The sequence below is a fragment of the Microplitis demolitor genome, chromosome 2 (assembly GCF_026212275.2).
Source record: "Microplitis demolitor isolate Queensland-Clemson2020A chromosome 2, iyMicDemo2.1a, whole genome shotgun sequence".
NCBI classification, from domain to species: Eukaryota; Metazoa; Arthropoda; class Insecta; order Hymenoptera; family Braconidae; genus Microplitis; species Microplitis demolitor.
In genome coordinates, this window is record NC_068546.1 from 4,772,692 (window position 1) to 4,788,863 (window position 16,172).

Sequence of the window (16,172 nt, forward strand, 5' to 3'; positions counted from 1 at the left end):
TAATAATTCTTTATGTTTTTGTTCATTTAGTTTTTATTATTTTTTTTTTTTTTTTGAGGTGAAGATATGCAGCGCGGACGTCAATGCAAGTGTTGGCCAATGGTGCGTATGGTTTTGAAACGGAATGGAGTTAAAAAGGCGGTAAAATGCTTTGTCAATTAATTAAATTAAAGTGATGATTGTGATTTTGATATTGAAGGGAGAGATTGGGGAGGGATTTAAAAGAGAATTTGATTATTTTGATAAATATGAGGCAAGAGGGTGGCTGGGTGGTGGGTGTCTTTGCCACTCAGGTACGAGCGACGATGCAAGAGTTGTTTTTATTTTGCTGACCAGCAAATCTCAAGGCAGAGTCCTCATTTACGATAACTCAAATTAGTTAATGACTTTAATTAACTTTTAATTAAATTATAAATACAATAATTGTCATTAGTATGTTTTAGTTATTTTTTTTTAGATTTTTATTGCAACGAGTGTCGGACACTTTTTATTTCATACCAATAGATTATTTATTTTATTTTAACTAAAGTCTTTCAATTATATTTTAGTTAATGTTTTAATTAAGATAACTCGTAAACTATTGAGTTTAAGTTTTTATTTGTAAGGACATTTTTTTTAGGAAATTTAATTTTATACAAAAAAGTATTGAGTTACTTTTTACGTAAATTCAATAGTTTGGACATAATTTTAATTTTAACAAAAAATTATTATTTAAATCGAAATTTTTTTTTAAACTTCAATTTAAAATTCACGTTTAATTATTCAAAATTAACGCTATACTATTAAAGATACGTTAAAATGTATCAATACAATTTTGTAGGAAATTAAATTCTCTACAAAAAAATATTGATTGACTTTTTACCTAAAGTCAATAATTTCGTTAGAATTTAAATCTAAACCCAAAAACTTTTATTTCACACAAAATTTATTTTTCCGAACTCCGATTTAAAATTCCCGCTCAATTATTTAAAATTCCATCTAAACTATTAAAGATACATAAAATATGTATCAATACACTTTTATAGGAAATTAAATTCTCAACAAAAAAGTACTGATTGCCTTTCATCCTCAACTCAATACTTTAGTCCCAAATAAAATTCAAAGCCTCAATAGCTCCAAAAATTAAGAGCAAAGTAAAATAGAAAAAAGATAAATAAATAAATTTCACTGTCGCTTTTCCCGTTACTCAACACTAAAATTTTATCACTAGTATTGTTCTGTAAATCGTAGCATATTTGTCAGATTTCCGTTGTTATCTGCAGCATAAAAGCAGGAATGAGCGAAAGAAATGAAGAGAAAGTAGCTGGGGATTCTTAAGTGGATTGGCTTCATCTCTTTATTCTTACTCTTACATTTATCCAAACTCCTTACTCCTTATTATTTTATTTTATTTCTCCATTCACTCATTCTATTCTTTATTCTTTCGCACCAGACTAAACTCAATCGACAGCAGCCACCGACTCCTCACTTTTACATCCCGACCCCTTTCGAGACTTCAGAATCTAGTCGATTTACTAAAGAATTCATTTTCACCCTCGTTTTTTTTCTTTTTTTTCCATGTTTGTCTCTATCTCTCTATACAATCTCTATATATTTATATAAATATACATTTGCAAATGTTTATCTAATTTATCTCAAAATTTTTTACTGTTCCCATAAAAATTTATGACTGCTAATAGTTTATGGTCTAGATTTTCTTATAAAATTAAGTTTTTTTTTCGACTTACCCTTAAAACCTTTTTCTGGGGATGCAGCTTCTGGTCCTACGGAATCCGATTCTGGATTTGTTTCACCATCTTGAGGAGTATCAATCTGTAAAAAAAAAAAAAAAAAAATTTTTTTTTATTTTTGAAAAATAAAATTTTATTTTTATTTAAAAAATTATTATTTTTTTTTTCTAATGAAAATTAAAAAAAAAAGTATACATAAATATATGTATATATATATATATATATATATATATATATATATACTGAGATTTTTTTTTTATGTATCGAAAAATTAAAAAAAAATTTGATTCATTGATTTAAAAATTAAAAGAAAATTTAACCCGCGAAAAGAAATTTGAATTCAAAATTTTGAATTTTCACATGAATACTAGGTATCAATAGAACGCAATCATGGATAGAAATTCAAAGTTTTGGGAAAATGATCCATTAAAAAAAAAAAAAAAAAAAAATTAGCAAAATCGAAATTTGTAACCTGAGTTAAAATATTTCAAATTTTTTTTAAACAAAATTTTGAGTGGCCCATATTACCTCTAATAAAACAAATTTGAAAATTTATTTTGTGTCAAAATTTCGTTATAATTTTATGCGGCGCATTTTACCCCTGATTTCCCATTCGTGGAGTAAAAATTTGCAACTCAGTTTGTCAAAAAAAAAAAAAAAAATGTTTAAAATACTTAAAAAAAAATAATAATAATAATAATAATGATAATAATTAAATTAGTTGGAATTAAAACAGAATTACCACATGTGCACATGTGTGTATAAACTAGTATATTGTATATATGACATTCGCTATTTTTAGACCGTTGGGAAAAAAGTTGAATGAGTACTTACACCTACATATTTTTTATACATATACATATATCATATATATACATAAATATATATATTTTTTTCTTTTAAATAAATTTAAAAAAAAAAAAAAAACCAAAAACTTAATTCGCATACTCATTACTAAAAACTAAAATATCACGTTAAATATCAAAGATAGAGTAAAAATGAAAATAAATAATTTTGTAGAGAATTAAATTTCCTATAAAATTGGTCTTCATATATTTTCCCATAAACTTGATATTTTATGAGTTATAATTAAATAAAATTAAAATTGAATTTTTTTAAATTTCTTTAATCCAAATTTTTCTCTTTAAATTACCATATCTTCAAAACTATCAAATTTACAATAATAAGTAATCAGATCTTTTTTGAAGAGAATTAAATTTCCTACAAAAAAGGTCTCTATATATTTTCACGTCAACTTGATTATTCACGAGTTATTTATGGAAACGCAAAATTTTTTGTCACAGTATTAATTTACAGTGACAGTCATGTATTAAAATGATAAATATATGAAGTATGGAATATAAATAATTAAATAAATATGTTTGTACACGTTTATATATGATGAGGGAATTATTACCGGTATCCAAGGTTTATTAAGTCTGTGGCAACGAGTATTAAGACGCGGTTTAAAGGGGAAACTGTATCGTCGCTCTCAACCCTTAGCTCTGCGTTGAGGTTTCAAGAGATAAATACTCCAAGACATCTTGAGAATAATTTAATGATATTATCTCTCTTGAGAACTCACAACTCATTTTTATACACAATTTAAAAAAACAAAAAAAAAAAATTATTTAAAAAAAAAATCTAAAGAATTGAAAATTTGAAATTTTAATGATTGAAAAAATTATCGAGGTTTAAGCTCGAGGTAATAAGATGTAGTAAAAATAAAAAAATTATTAAGTATGGAGAAAAAAAAAATATTTTACAAACTCTGAAGATTAAGACATTCTCTGGCTAATAATTTTCAGGCTGCTCTTAAATGTTTTGTCCATTTTGTTTAAAATTTATGCGGCTCGTTAATAAAAAAAGTTGAGATAAAAATTTTTTCGAGGCAAATTTATAGCAAAAAAATTTTTATTTTTTTTTTGGGGGGAGGGGGTGAATTTTTTCTGATGGTTAAGGCTTTTTTGAATGACGTTTCAGGAGTTGGATAAAATTTTTGGTGGACAATTGGTGTTAGTTGGAGAGAATTTGCCTGGAGGATCGGAGAGCCAGCAGATCTGTAGTCTGCAATTATGAGCCATACCATGTCGGTCTGTTGCTCATAACGAACTTACTATATTACTCGAGTTATTTTCAAAAGCATATCTTTAGTTTTAAACCAAGAATTTTTTTTTTTTTTTTTAACGTTAGTTTTTTTATTTACGTCACACTTTAGTACTTTGACTCGGATTTTACATTGCAGTGAGAATGTACTCAGGTATTTGGGACTGAGTTTGTGGATAAACTATTGAATTGAGGATGAAAAGCAATCAGTACTTTTTTGTAGAGAATTTAATTTCCTATAGGATTGTACTGGGGTATATTGGTCGTTTTTTTGATAGTTCGGAGGGAAATTTAAATCGGAGTTCAAAAAAATCAATTTTGAGGAGAATAGAAAGTTTTGGAGACTGAATTATATTGAAATTATTGATTTTAGGGTAAAAGTCAATCAGTACTTTTTTGTAGAGAATTTAATTTCCTATAAAAGTGTATTGATACATATTTTATGTATCTTTAATAGTTTAGATGGAATTTTAAATAACTGAGCGGGAATTTTAAATCGGAGTTCAGAAAAATAAATTTTGTGTGAAATAAAAGTTTTTGGGTTTAGATTTAAATTCTGACGAAATTATTGACGTCAGGTAAAAAGTCAATCAATATTTTTTTGTAGAGAATTTAATTTCCTACAAAATTGTATTGATACATTTTTAACGTATCTTTGATAGTATAGCGTTAATTTTGAATAATTAAACGTGAATTTTAAATTGAAGTTTAAAAAAAAAATTTCGATTTAAATAATAATTTTTTGTTAAAATTAAAATTATGTCCAAACTATTGAATTTACGTAAAAAGTAACTCAATACTTTTCTGTATAAAATTAAATTTCCTAAAAAAAATGTCCTTACAAATAAAAACTTAAACTCAATAGTTTACGAGTTATCTTAATTAAAACATTAACTAAAATATAATTGAAAGACTTTAGTTAAAATAAAATAAATAATGTATTGGTATGAAATAAAAAGTGTCCGACACTCGTTGCAATAAAAATCTAAATAAAAATAACTAAAACATACTAATGACAATTATTGTATTTATAATTTAATTAAAAGTTAATTAAAGTCATTAACTAATTTGAGTTATCGTAAATGAGGACTCTGCCTTGAGATTTGCTGGTCAGCAAAATAAAAACAACTCTTGCATCGTCGCTCGTACCTGAGTGGCAAAGACACCCACCACCCAGCCACCCTCTTGCCTCATATTTATCAAAACAATCAAACTCCCTTTTAAATCCCTCCAATCTACTCTTAACAAAATCCAGACACTCGTTACCTAATTCCAACTTTCAGTAAAAAAAAAAAAAAAAAAAAAGAATTATTGAATAATACATGAAAAATGACACAAAACAGTGACATAGATATGAAACAATACCGTCGGTTAATTTTATTACGAAATGACAAGTCGGCATTATTTCGGGTGACTTTAACCGTTCCTTAAATATTTGCGGATTTCGCCCTGACGAAGAGGAAGCACATTCAGCGGGAACAGATAAAGAAAGAAAGAAAGAAAGTAAGGAAGGAAGGAAAGCGTAAGACGACAGTGTTGTGTAGTATAGTGAGCATAGTAGTATTGTAGCAGCATATCAGAGGGTAAGTCTGGTAATAATTCTAAGGGGTGAATTAGCGCCATAAGTTTCTACGCGACGACAACGCGGCCACGGGACAATATTAATCTACTTTGAATTAATAGTCTCTTGTGCGTGACTTGAGATACATTGCAGAAATTCAAAATTCAACTATTTTTTTTACTGTTCTTTTTGTTGTTGTAAATATATGGGGGAGCTCGGGCACAATGAGATATTATGAGTAATTACTTCTTATGATTTTTTAACCGCAAACTCGTTTTTATTTTATTTTTCACAAAGTTTTTTAATGAAATAATTTTTGGAACACAACAGAATTTTTTTTGATAAATTTTGGCAATGGCCCATTTTACCCAAAATGTTTCATTAATTTCGCTTAAAAAATTTGGAGGAAATTTGAAATAGAGATTTTTCTATTAAAAAAAATTTTTCGCCAAAATTACTACGGGCCCATTTTACTTCGAATAATTAATTTTGCTCAAAAAAATCGTAAGAATTTTTTATTATTTCAAGAAATTTTGAAAAAAACAATTTTTTGCCCAAATTTTTGACTGACCCATTTTACCCCAAAGTAAAAATAAAATCTTTGCAAAAATTTTTTTTGTTGACAAAATTTATTACATGACCAATTTCACCTCAAAAATTTATAAACAATTCAAAATAATTGCAGAATTTTTTTTTTTAATTTTCTTTGTTAAAATTTCACTGACCCATTTTTCCCCAAATTCTTAAAAAATTTCCCGTAAAAAAATTTTATTTTTCTGACCAAATTTTCTAAGCGACCCATTTTACCCCAACTACTAAATTTGTCAAAAAATTCGTAAGAAACTCAAAATAATTTCAAAATTTTCTAAAAATAAATTTTTTCGCTCAAATTTTAGACAGACCCAAATCCTTAAAAACGTTAAAATAAAAAATTTTTTTCAACTGTCCCATTCTGGCCCTTTTTCAAATTATTGCCCCAATACCAGATATTCAAAAATGAAAAAAGCAAACAGTGAAATTGATGTATCGCAAATTTTTTAATAAAAATTTCAAATGAGTTGGGAGAATAGACTCAGATAGGAGAAGTAGATAAAAGGAACACAAGAGGATAGAGGATAGAGGATGGGAGAAATGACAGTAAGAAAGAGTAAGAAAGTGAGGAAATGATGGAACGTAAGGAGTATAAATAAGTGAGGAACATAATGTATGAGAAATATAAGTTAAGTATTAATGTTTGTTTTTCCTTATGAGGAATATGTAGTAAGGGTTTGCATGGAGTAGAGACACACGTGTGAACAGCTGCCGACGGATTCCAAAAGACACTTTACTCATCCTCTTCCCACGCCGTTTTCTTATGACGTTCACATGTGATTTAATATGGATGTGTGATTATTATTTTAAATATTATATCATTACTCACTTTTACAATAAATCAGGAATTTTCGAACACCACGAATTGCGAAATTTGAAACCCGCTGCCAACAGAATTGCAAAAAAAAAAAAAAAAAAAAAAATAAAAAAATGCACGTGTAGAAAATTAAAAAATCTATAGGTGTAATTTTTTCAAATATTTTTTTTTTAGAATTTATCAGTGTAAAAAAAAAAATCAAAAAGTTATTAGACTCGGCTAATTCTAGTTTCATAAGTTCTCACACAGTTAACAATTTTAGAATTTTTTTTTCAACAGATCAATTACAGAAAAAAAAAAAACTAAAAAAATGCACATGTAGAAAATTAAAAAATCTATAGGTGCAATTTTTTCAAATATTTTTTTTTTTAGAATTTATCGTTTTGTAAAAAAATCAAAAAATGATAAGACGCGTCTTATAAGAAACTAGGAATTTTTCGATGAAAATTAAAATAATGACTACACTCCTTTTTAAATCCCTTCCCAACCCATCCACTTGTCGCACTCAATCACTCCATCCATCCAAAATTAGTCAAAACAAAAAAATAAATATAACACCCCGTCGAAAAAAATTAGCAAACAAAAAATGTAAACGATTTGCTTGCCCATTCCAACTCATGTCCCTCAGATTTCTTTCTTCCTCCTAAAAGGGATATCAGGGGCCGATATGGTCTTAGTGTGTCGCTTAGCACCCTATCTGCTCGTATCAACTCTCATCCCTCACTAGTATCCTCGCATCTAGCTTTCCAACCCTTAAACCCCCTTGAAGGCCTACAACTAAGCACGATCTCGAGTATCTAGAACACCCACTCCACCGGCAGATGAGCTAGGGACCCGTGGATGGAGATGAAGGGGACGTTGCTGCGTTTGTCGTGAGCATTACTCACTTTCTAGACGCCTACACCCTCCTCAGCATACCCCAGCCCCAACCCCATCCCCAGTTCAGGGCCAGACTCACACTGACTACATTACAGTCCAGACAAATCTTCTATTCCTTTGACGCCTGGATCTACAGACTTCCCACTAAGAATCTAGACGATGACCACTTTCACCCCTCTGTCAAATTTACCCCATATTTATATGATTCTGAAGTTACCAGACAATTAATAATTTTCGAATTTTTTTTTTCACTAGTTTAATTTTAAAAAATAAAAAAAATAAAAAAATGCACATCTAGAAAATTTCAAAAACTACACGTGCAATTTTTTAAAATATTTTTTTTTTTTAATTTATCATTTTTAAAAAAATTCAAAAGTTATTAGAATACTGATTTATGATACTAAAGTTACCTGAGGTCTAATAATTTGTTTGATTTTTTTTTTAAACAATAAATTATAAAAAAAAAAATATTTGAAAAAATTGCACCTGTAGTTTATTAAATTTTCTACATGTGCATTTTTTTAGTTTTTTTTTTTTTGCAATTATTTTGTTGAAAAAAAAAATTCCAAAAGTTTCAATTGTCTGTTAGCTTATAATTATTTCAAATAATCCCGCGATTTAATTTCATAACTTCCATTATTTCTGTAAATAAAATTTGAAAAAAAAATTATCAGCTCTGAAACTAATTAAGGATTTAAAATAAAATAAAAAAAAAAAATCCATTGATAGGAGCAACGGTCGACATTCTCGATGACAGTGTGATATTTCCAGTCGATCGAACATTTAGACACGGTTTTACATGGGTGTCGTCATGAAATAATTCTTGAAGAAAAGAAAAGAAATCTAATTTTTTTTTTTTTTTTTCGAGGGATTATTTATTAAATTGTTGACGGTAGCGTGGATAACCTATTATACATTAGGTCCCTGAGCTAAATAGCTTCTTCATTTACTGATAGACACAAGTTTATCATATTTGGGCGGTTTAGTTTAATCGAACATAAAACTTGAACATTTTATTTTTATTAAGTGGGGAGTCAGAGCATACTTCCGTTGCTTAATACAAAGACGGCCTTTATTACTTTTAAATCTTGTTTTATAAGTGGCTATAAATAACTGGACTACTAATTTGTCTTAGTACTTACGTGTACTGAGTAATGGAAATTATTTCTAGTTTATTTAGTATTTATATTTAAGGACGAGTAATTAAAGTTTGAGTTTTTTCGCGCGCGATTCAAATTTTCGCGGTTTTTTTGAACAATTTGTTAAGGTAAAATGAGCCACTGTAGAAATTTTTTTTTTTTTTTTATAATTTTTGGCGGGATTGTAAAAGAATTTTGGCTACTGGAGATTTTAAATTTCCCGCATTATGGGAAATTTGCCGGCTTTTTTTTTTATTGATGGTAACAAAGAATTTTTGTATAAATTTTTTTTTTGGTTCATTTTGCCCCTGGTTACGTGAAAATGAGATGAAGTTTTTGTACATTGGGTATAAAATTTTTGACAAGGATTTTGTGAATGATTATCTTGAGATAGCGAGTAAACTATTAAGTTTATGAAGAAAATGGTAAAAACATTTTTTGTAGGAAATTAAATTATAAACAAAAAAGTATTGATTAACTTTTTGTGTAAATCTAATAGTTTGGACATAATTTTAATTTTAACAAAAAATTATTATTTAAATCGAAATTTTTTTTATAAAACTTCAATTTAAAATTCACGTTTAATTATTCAAAATTAACGCTTAACTATCAAAGATACGTCAAAAATGTATCAATACAATTTTGTAGGAAATTGAATTCTCGACAAAAAAGTATTGATCGACTTTTTACCTCAAGTCAATGGTTTAGACAGAATTTGAATCTAAACCCAAAAACTTTTATTTCACACAAAATTTATTTTTCTGAACTCCGATTTAAAATTCCCGCTCAATTATTTAAAATTCCATCTAAACTATTAAAGATACGTTAAAAATGTATCAATACATTTTTATAGGAAATTAAATTCTCTACAAAAAAGTACTGATTGACTTTTACCCTAAAATCAATAATTTCGATACAATTCAGTCTCTAAAAATTTCCATTTCCCTCAAAATTGATTTTTTTGAACTCCGATTTAAATTTCCCTCTAAACTATCAAAGATACGACCAAAATACCCCAGTACAATCTTATAGGAAATTAAATTCTCCACAAAAAAGTACTGATTGCTTTTCATCCTCAATTCAACAGTTTAGCCACAAATTGAAAGAATGTATCATAATTTTCCTAAGCTGATCAATTTGTCTAATTAATCAACTTACAATTTGAAAAAAAATCATTAAAATAAAAAACTTGGGTTCTCCCCCCCCCCCCCCCCTGTTTCTTAAACTATACATCCTCCAATAAAAATTAAAACGAGCATTTTAAGTATTCACACAACGATACTCTCTCGAGTAAAAAAAATCTGTACATAAATCACAGCATTTTCTAATTTTTTATTCCCCCGTTTTTATCAAACACACAGTGACCACGCGTGACCCTGTGCCCATAAATATTCCTATTAATATTAAGTTACGTTGTCTGTATACAGTTATACACATACACAGAACAGCACAATGCTAAGAAATCAGAGTGCACACGAGTGTCAAGTCTCGAGTTAAATCTCATAGTCGAGAAAAAATAAACCAACGAAAATCGTTGGCAAGCAAAAAAATAAAACCAAAGAAGAAAAAAAAGTTAAATTTTGTATGCTAGGGACGAATCTCATATAGGACACAGCTGGGAATTGACCACAGGCCAAAAATTCATGGGGAATCTCTCTCCGTTTATATTTTTTCATGACAGTTATCAACTTTCTTTTTTTCATATTTATCTTTATTAAATTATTTTTTTTTTTATTACTTTATTTATTTTTAATTATTTAAATGTTTTTTTTTTATTAAAGATCGCAAGAGATTTTTTTTTTTTTACTAATTATTACATATATATATTCATAAAATATATCATTCATTTTTTTACTTACAGAATTTTAAATGCCCGATTTTTTCAAATTTTTTATTTCCGATTACAAAAAAATAAAAAATTTATTCGAATTCCACTAAAAAATCCGCGGGAAAAATCTCTACTAATGAAAATTGATAATTTTATTGATAAATCGCTAAACTAATTTTCTACGAGTGAGAAAAAAATTTTTAATTGGCCACCTATCGGTGCTTTTACAAACTAACAGTTTTTTTTTTGATGATTTTCATGTACTGATATTTATAATTTGAATTTCCGAGTCAACTATCGCTTTTGGCTAAAAATCCAATCAATACTTTTTTATAGGAAATTAAATTCTCTACAAAATTGTACTGATACATTTTTATCGTATCTCTGATACTTAAGCTCCTAAAATAAAATAAAGTAAAAAATTATTTTTCTGAGTTCCCTAGCGGCCATTTTAAGACGCGATTCCATGCGCCATTTTGTCGTGGTCATAAATCAACTAAAACTTGAACAAATTTCCAGTTTTTCGATCATTGATTTACAAAAAAAAAATTTATTATCTTTATATTTTACAAAAATGGACTGGATGTTATTTATTCATCAATTTATACCCCAAGCATTTAATTTAAAAAAATAAATAATGTGTTTTTTTGCAGTAATGCTCCTAACAAAAAAAAAATAAAAAAATTCTCAAGCATTCTGATAAATAAATACGTTAATAAAAAATATTTATATTGTTTCCCGTCGTTTACAGTGTTGAGACCTGAAGCTGGTCTCTTTACGCGGCTCGAGTAAATAATAATAAACTCGTTACTGAGTAAAACCTTTAAGAACTTTATTACCCAAGATCTGGATGTGGATTTTCGGGGAGTAAGTGGCTCTCTGACACACCTGGAAACTGACTGACTGACTGACTATATAGTAGTATTATGTATATATAGACAAGTATATTGTACATATATATGTATACATACAAGTGATTTGATTTTAATGCCAAGACTTGAGCAGCGCGTATAATTATTGCCATTATCTGCACGAGAACCCGCGTTTACTGTCTTCAAGGTACCCAAAGATGAAAAATAAATAAATAAATATATAAAAAGTAACTAAAATGAAGAAAAATATATAAAAGCAAGTATGTACTTCAACATCCAAGGAGACCATCCGGTTTTACGATAAACTCCATGTAAACAGGCTTCGATCTTGCCCAGAATTTCAATCTCACGCTTAACAATATCCAGGAATAGAAAAGCTCATTGATAAAAACATTTTTATTTTTTGAAGTTTTTAAAATTTGAATAAAATTCAAATTAACATAAAATTAAGAAAACTCGTAAACTATCAATTTTTTTAAAAAATGTAATAAATACTTTTTTGTCGGAAATTTAATTCTCTATAAATTTGTCTCTATACTTTTTTTTGGCATCTGTGATATTCGAGCGGGAATTTTAAATTCAAATTTTTGAAGCATAAATTATTTAAAAATTTCAAATTTCTACTAAAATTAAGAAAACTCGTAAACTATCAATTTTTTTTAAAAAATGTAATAAATACTTTTTTGTTGGAAATTTAATTCTCTATAAATTTGTCTCCATATATTTTTTTGGTATCTGTAATATTCGAGCGGGAATTTTAAATTCAAATTTTTGGAGCATGAATTACTTAAAAATTTCAAATTTCTACTGAAATTAATAAAACTCGTAAACTATCAATTTTACAAAAAAAATTTTTGAATACTTTTTTGTAGGAAATTTAATTCTCTACGAATTTGTTCCTATACATTTTTTTGTTATCTGCAATATTTGAGCGGGAATTTTGAATTCAAACTTTTGGAGCGCGAATTTGAAAAAATTCATTGTTATTATTATTATTGTTGGTGTTGTTGTTGTTATTGTTATGATGATAATGATAATATTAGTGAAAATAAAAAAGTAGGATAGGATTGACAAGAATGTTTGAGTACAAGAGTGAAAGAGCGAGATTAATAAAAAGAGTGAGAGAGATAAATGAAAAGAAGAAGCGCGTCCAACGTGGACATTCGTCACACGACATCAAACGCGGGTGCCGACGGCGACAGCGACGGTCAACCGACTTTAAAGACTTTGTGTGTTGCGCGTTATGCGCCCGTACATATTGCGCTCCCGGATCATCGCTTTAATTTCGATCGAACGCGAATAGAACGTTAACGTGAACGTGAGCGCGAGCGCCCATCAACTAACTCTCTGCTCAACTTGAGCCCCATTTTTGAGCCGGTGACATTCGGGGGCTGAGGGTGGATCATAAATAAACTGCACTCGGGACTAAAAGTCACCGGACATTCGAATTAAACAAATTATAATATTTAAACAATAAATATAATTAAATCGGTAGCATTGATCTCGGAATTCCACGTCGGTGTTTTTTTTTTAATTTTCAAAATTTAATAGGAAAAAATATTTAAATTTTATAGAAGTTAAAGGACTACTTATTTGCAATTAACCAGCAATTGGAGAAATTTCTGCCAATAATCAGATAGAAAATTTTTAAGAAAATTGTCGAATTTCTGATTAATTTTGATAAAAATTTATTCTAATATTTGACGGATATTAATTTTTTTTTTTAATGTGAAAAAATTTTTTGTAATTAGAAGTATTCAAAGTATCAATTGTTCAACACTGATGCGAAATATACTCGAGAAATTTTGATTTAGGTGAATAAGAGTAATATCAGCAATTTCAAATTTTTTAAAATTTCCCGCTCTTTTTGTAAAAATAAAATTTTCGAAAAATTTCAAAGAAGTAAAATTTTGATTTTCATACGTCGATATTAAGCCTCATGATAGATTACAATTTATCGAATTTATTTGAAAAATTTATCAGTATGCAAATTAAATCGTGATCGAAACAAATTGAATCGAAATTACATCAGAGGTTACGGGTTCATTTTCAGTATTTTTGTAAACAATACGGTAATTACTATGAGTAATTATAATTTTCAGTGATAATATTCCCAGCAGATTAACAGTTAGATTAAACATAGTAAGCGCGGTTGACAAACGTTTGTAATTTAGTTAAGATCTCAAACTAAGTCTAAGTCTGAGCCCTAGACCAAGAATTAGACCAAGAAAATTACATTTGCGGTATAAGAACAATAGTGTAATTTTCATAGTCATTATATTGTCGTCGCACACAAATCTTATGTCTTGATAACGAATCACATGATAAAGAATGCTTGACTTTACACAACCGGTACTCTAACCCTTTTCTTACCAGGATTATAAGATTAAGTTAAGTTAAATGGAGATTTTGTTGGCCTGAGATAGAAAAAATATGTCAATCGAAATTTGAATTTTTTATTTATAATTTTTTTCTTTCCTGGCAGCAATAGTTTATATTTGTGAAATCATGACTACGCTGAAAATTTAAGAGCGAAATTTAAATATTAAAACCTCGCTCATGAATTTTGGATGTTTCCGAGTGCAATCTTTTGAACGTTTTCGAGCGACCCTTGAAAATTAATAATAAAGCTTTTTGATTTTTTTACCATCAATTAGCATCACAATTAATAAAAATATAACCCGAGAAATATAAGTAATAAGTTATTTACATACTTTTTTAATTTTTAATTCAATTTTTAGGTTTTTTCATTTATTCAAAACTTACCAAATTTTATTGTTTAAGACTGTCCTGTATATTTTTGGTTTTGCAAAAGTTATATTTTAGTGAAATGATAGTAATTGAGTTATAAAAAAATACAAAAACTAATTCAAAGTATTAGTCACATATTATCAGTTAATATTCAAAATTCTTGAGCGCGGTTTAAATATTTAAATTTCGCGCTTAAATTGTCAGCATAGACATGACTTAATAAATATAAACTATTGCTGCCACGACAATAAAAAATTTAGAAGTAAATAATCCGAACTTCAATCATTTTTGTTATTTTAAAAATTCGTGAGCGACCTCTTGAAAATTTTTTATCAAGCCGATTTTTGGAGGCTTCTTAAAACATCGTAAGTCATCGAATTTTCATAACAGACTCGAAAAAAAAAATAGTCGGTTTTTTTGGGCCACCCTAATATATATATATATATATATATATATATATATATATATATATATATATATATTTATATATAGAATATAAAATAACTAATAAATTATTGGAAGCGGAATAGGAAGTTTTAATGATGAAAAATAAAATGGTAGAAAATTATTGAAGAAAATGGAGGCTTAGCATTATGAAATAATGGATTTTGTAGTTGTTTTAAATTGTCTCGGGAAATATAATATATAATTGATACTTTGCGAGGTTTTATAGAGCAGAGTATAGTTATAATAACTATTCAGTTGTAGCATTCTTTAGCTGGTATTACAGTTGACTGATTTTATTATTATTACTTCTTGGCATTGATTAAATAAAAGACAATGTAAACTATGTCATTAAATTCAATGGTTAAATTTTTTTTTTTTTTTTTAATATTTTCACTACTAATCGGTTTATTAGGATATTTATAAGAAGTCTTTTGTTATTTTTTGCGATTACGGAAAAACGGTTGACGATACGAAAAATTTTGTGGGGAGCGAAATTTTAGAGGGTTAAATTCTGAGGAGAATGAGCGGTTAGACGATTTTTTTGGACCATTTGTTCGCGAGCAATGAATTTTTGAAATTCAAGTCAAATTTCGAAAACGAAATTCAGTACATTTTTTCTGTTACTTTTTTATAAATATAAGAAGAATGGTCTGAGATATGAGAAAATTTATGAGTATGAAAGTTATAGAGGATTAAATTCTGAAAAAAAAATGGACCCTGGGCCATTTTTCTAGGACCTTTTGTTCTCAAGTTATGAATTTTTTAAAACAAAATTGGAAATTTATTCCCATAAAAATTATTTTTACTCTTGTGGTTTTGTTTTGAAATCTTTTAACCAATGGTTCAAGATACGAAAAATTTTATTGATATGAAATTTGTAGCTTATAAAATTCTGAAGAAAACTGGGCCCGTGAAAAATTTTTAGGTTTATTTTTTCTTAAGATATTCAAAGGTATCCGAGTAAAAGTCAATTTCCGAAATTTTGACTGTCGTTAATAAAATTAAAAATTGTTACCTTCAGCCTTAGCATCGCTCCCGGGTAAACACCTAAAGCGCCAATGTGCTGCGAGCTATCCTCGAGTTCATGTTCACCTAGAAGTAAGTGTTGATCCATCGGCGGCGCACCGCAAATGTTCATCGTCTGTAACATAAATTATAAAAATTTCTGGATTGCGATAACTATCTACTAAATATTTAAAATAATTCGTATATTTGTTAACTTTTCAAAAGTTAATTATTGGTAGCGTGATGAATGATTGGTTGAAAAATATGTTAATATGTAAAAAAATAAGTTATGATATAGATTGATATAGATTGCGGTAGATTTTTGGGTAATTTCAATTTTTGAATCTGGGAGCGGGAACTTTAAAAATTCATAACTTCTAGGGAAATTGATATTAAGAGTTGATTAAGCGCTCAAATTAAAGGTTAAGACTCAAGGATCAAATTTC

General features: G+C 27.8%; 1 protein-coding gene across 2 annotated transcripts in view; it reads right to left on the reverse strand.

Moving 5' to 3' along the window:
* Positions 1–16,172, reverse strand: part of LOC103580194 (ubiquitin carboxyl-terminal hydrolase 48) — a 50,799-nt gene that overhangs the window by 2,481 nt on the left and 32,146 nt on the right. For both annotated transcript variants that reach the window (XM_053743136.1, XM_053743137.1), the window contains exons 9-10: positions 15,737–15,862; positions 1,728–1,812 (exon numbers count right to left, since the gene is read on the reverse strand). In XM_053743136.1, the coding sequence (XP_053599111.1) occupies positions 1,728–1,812; positions 15,737–15,862 (211 nt within the window). The remainder of the gene's footprint in view (positions 1–1,727; positions 1,813–15,736; positions 15,863–16,172) is intronic.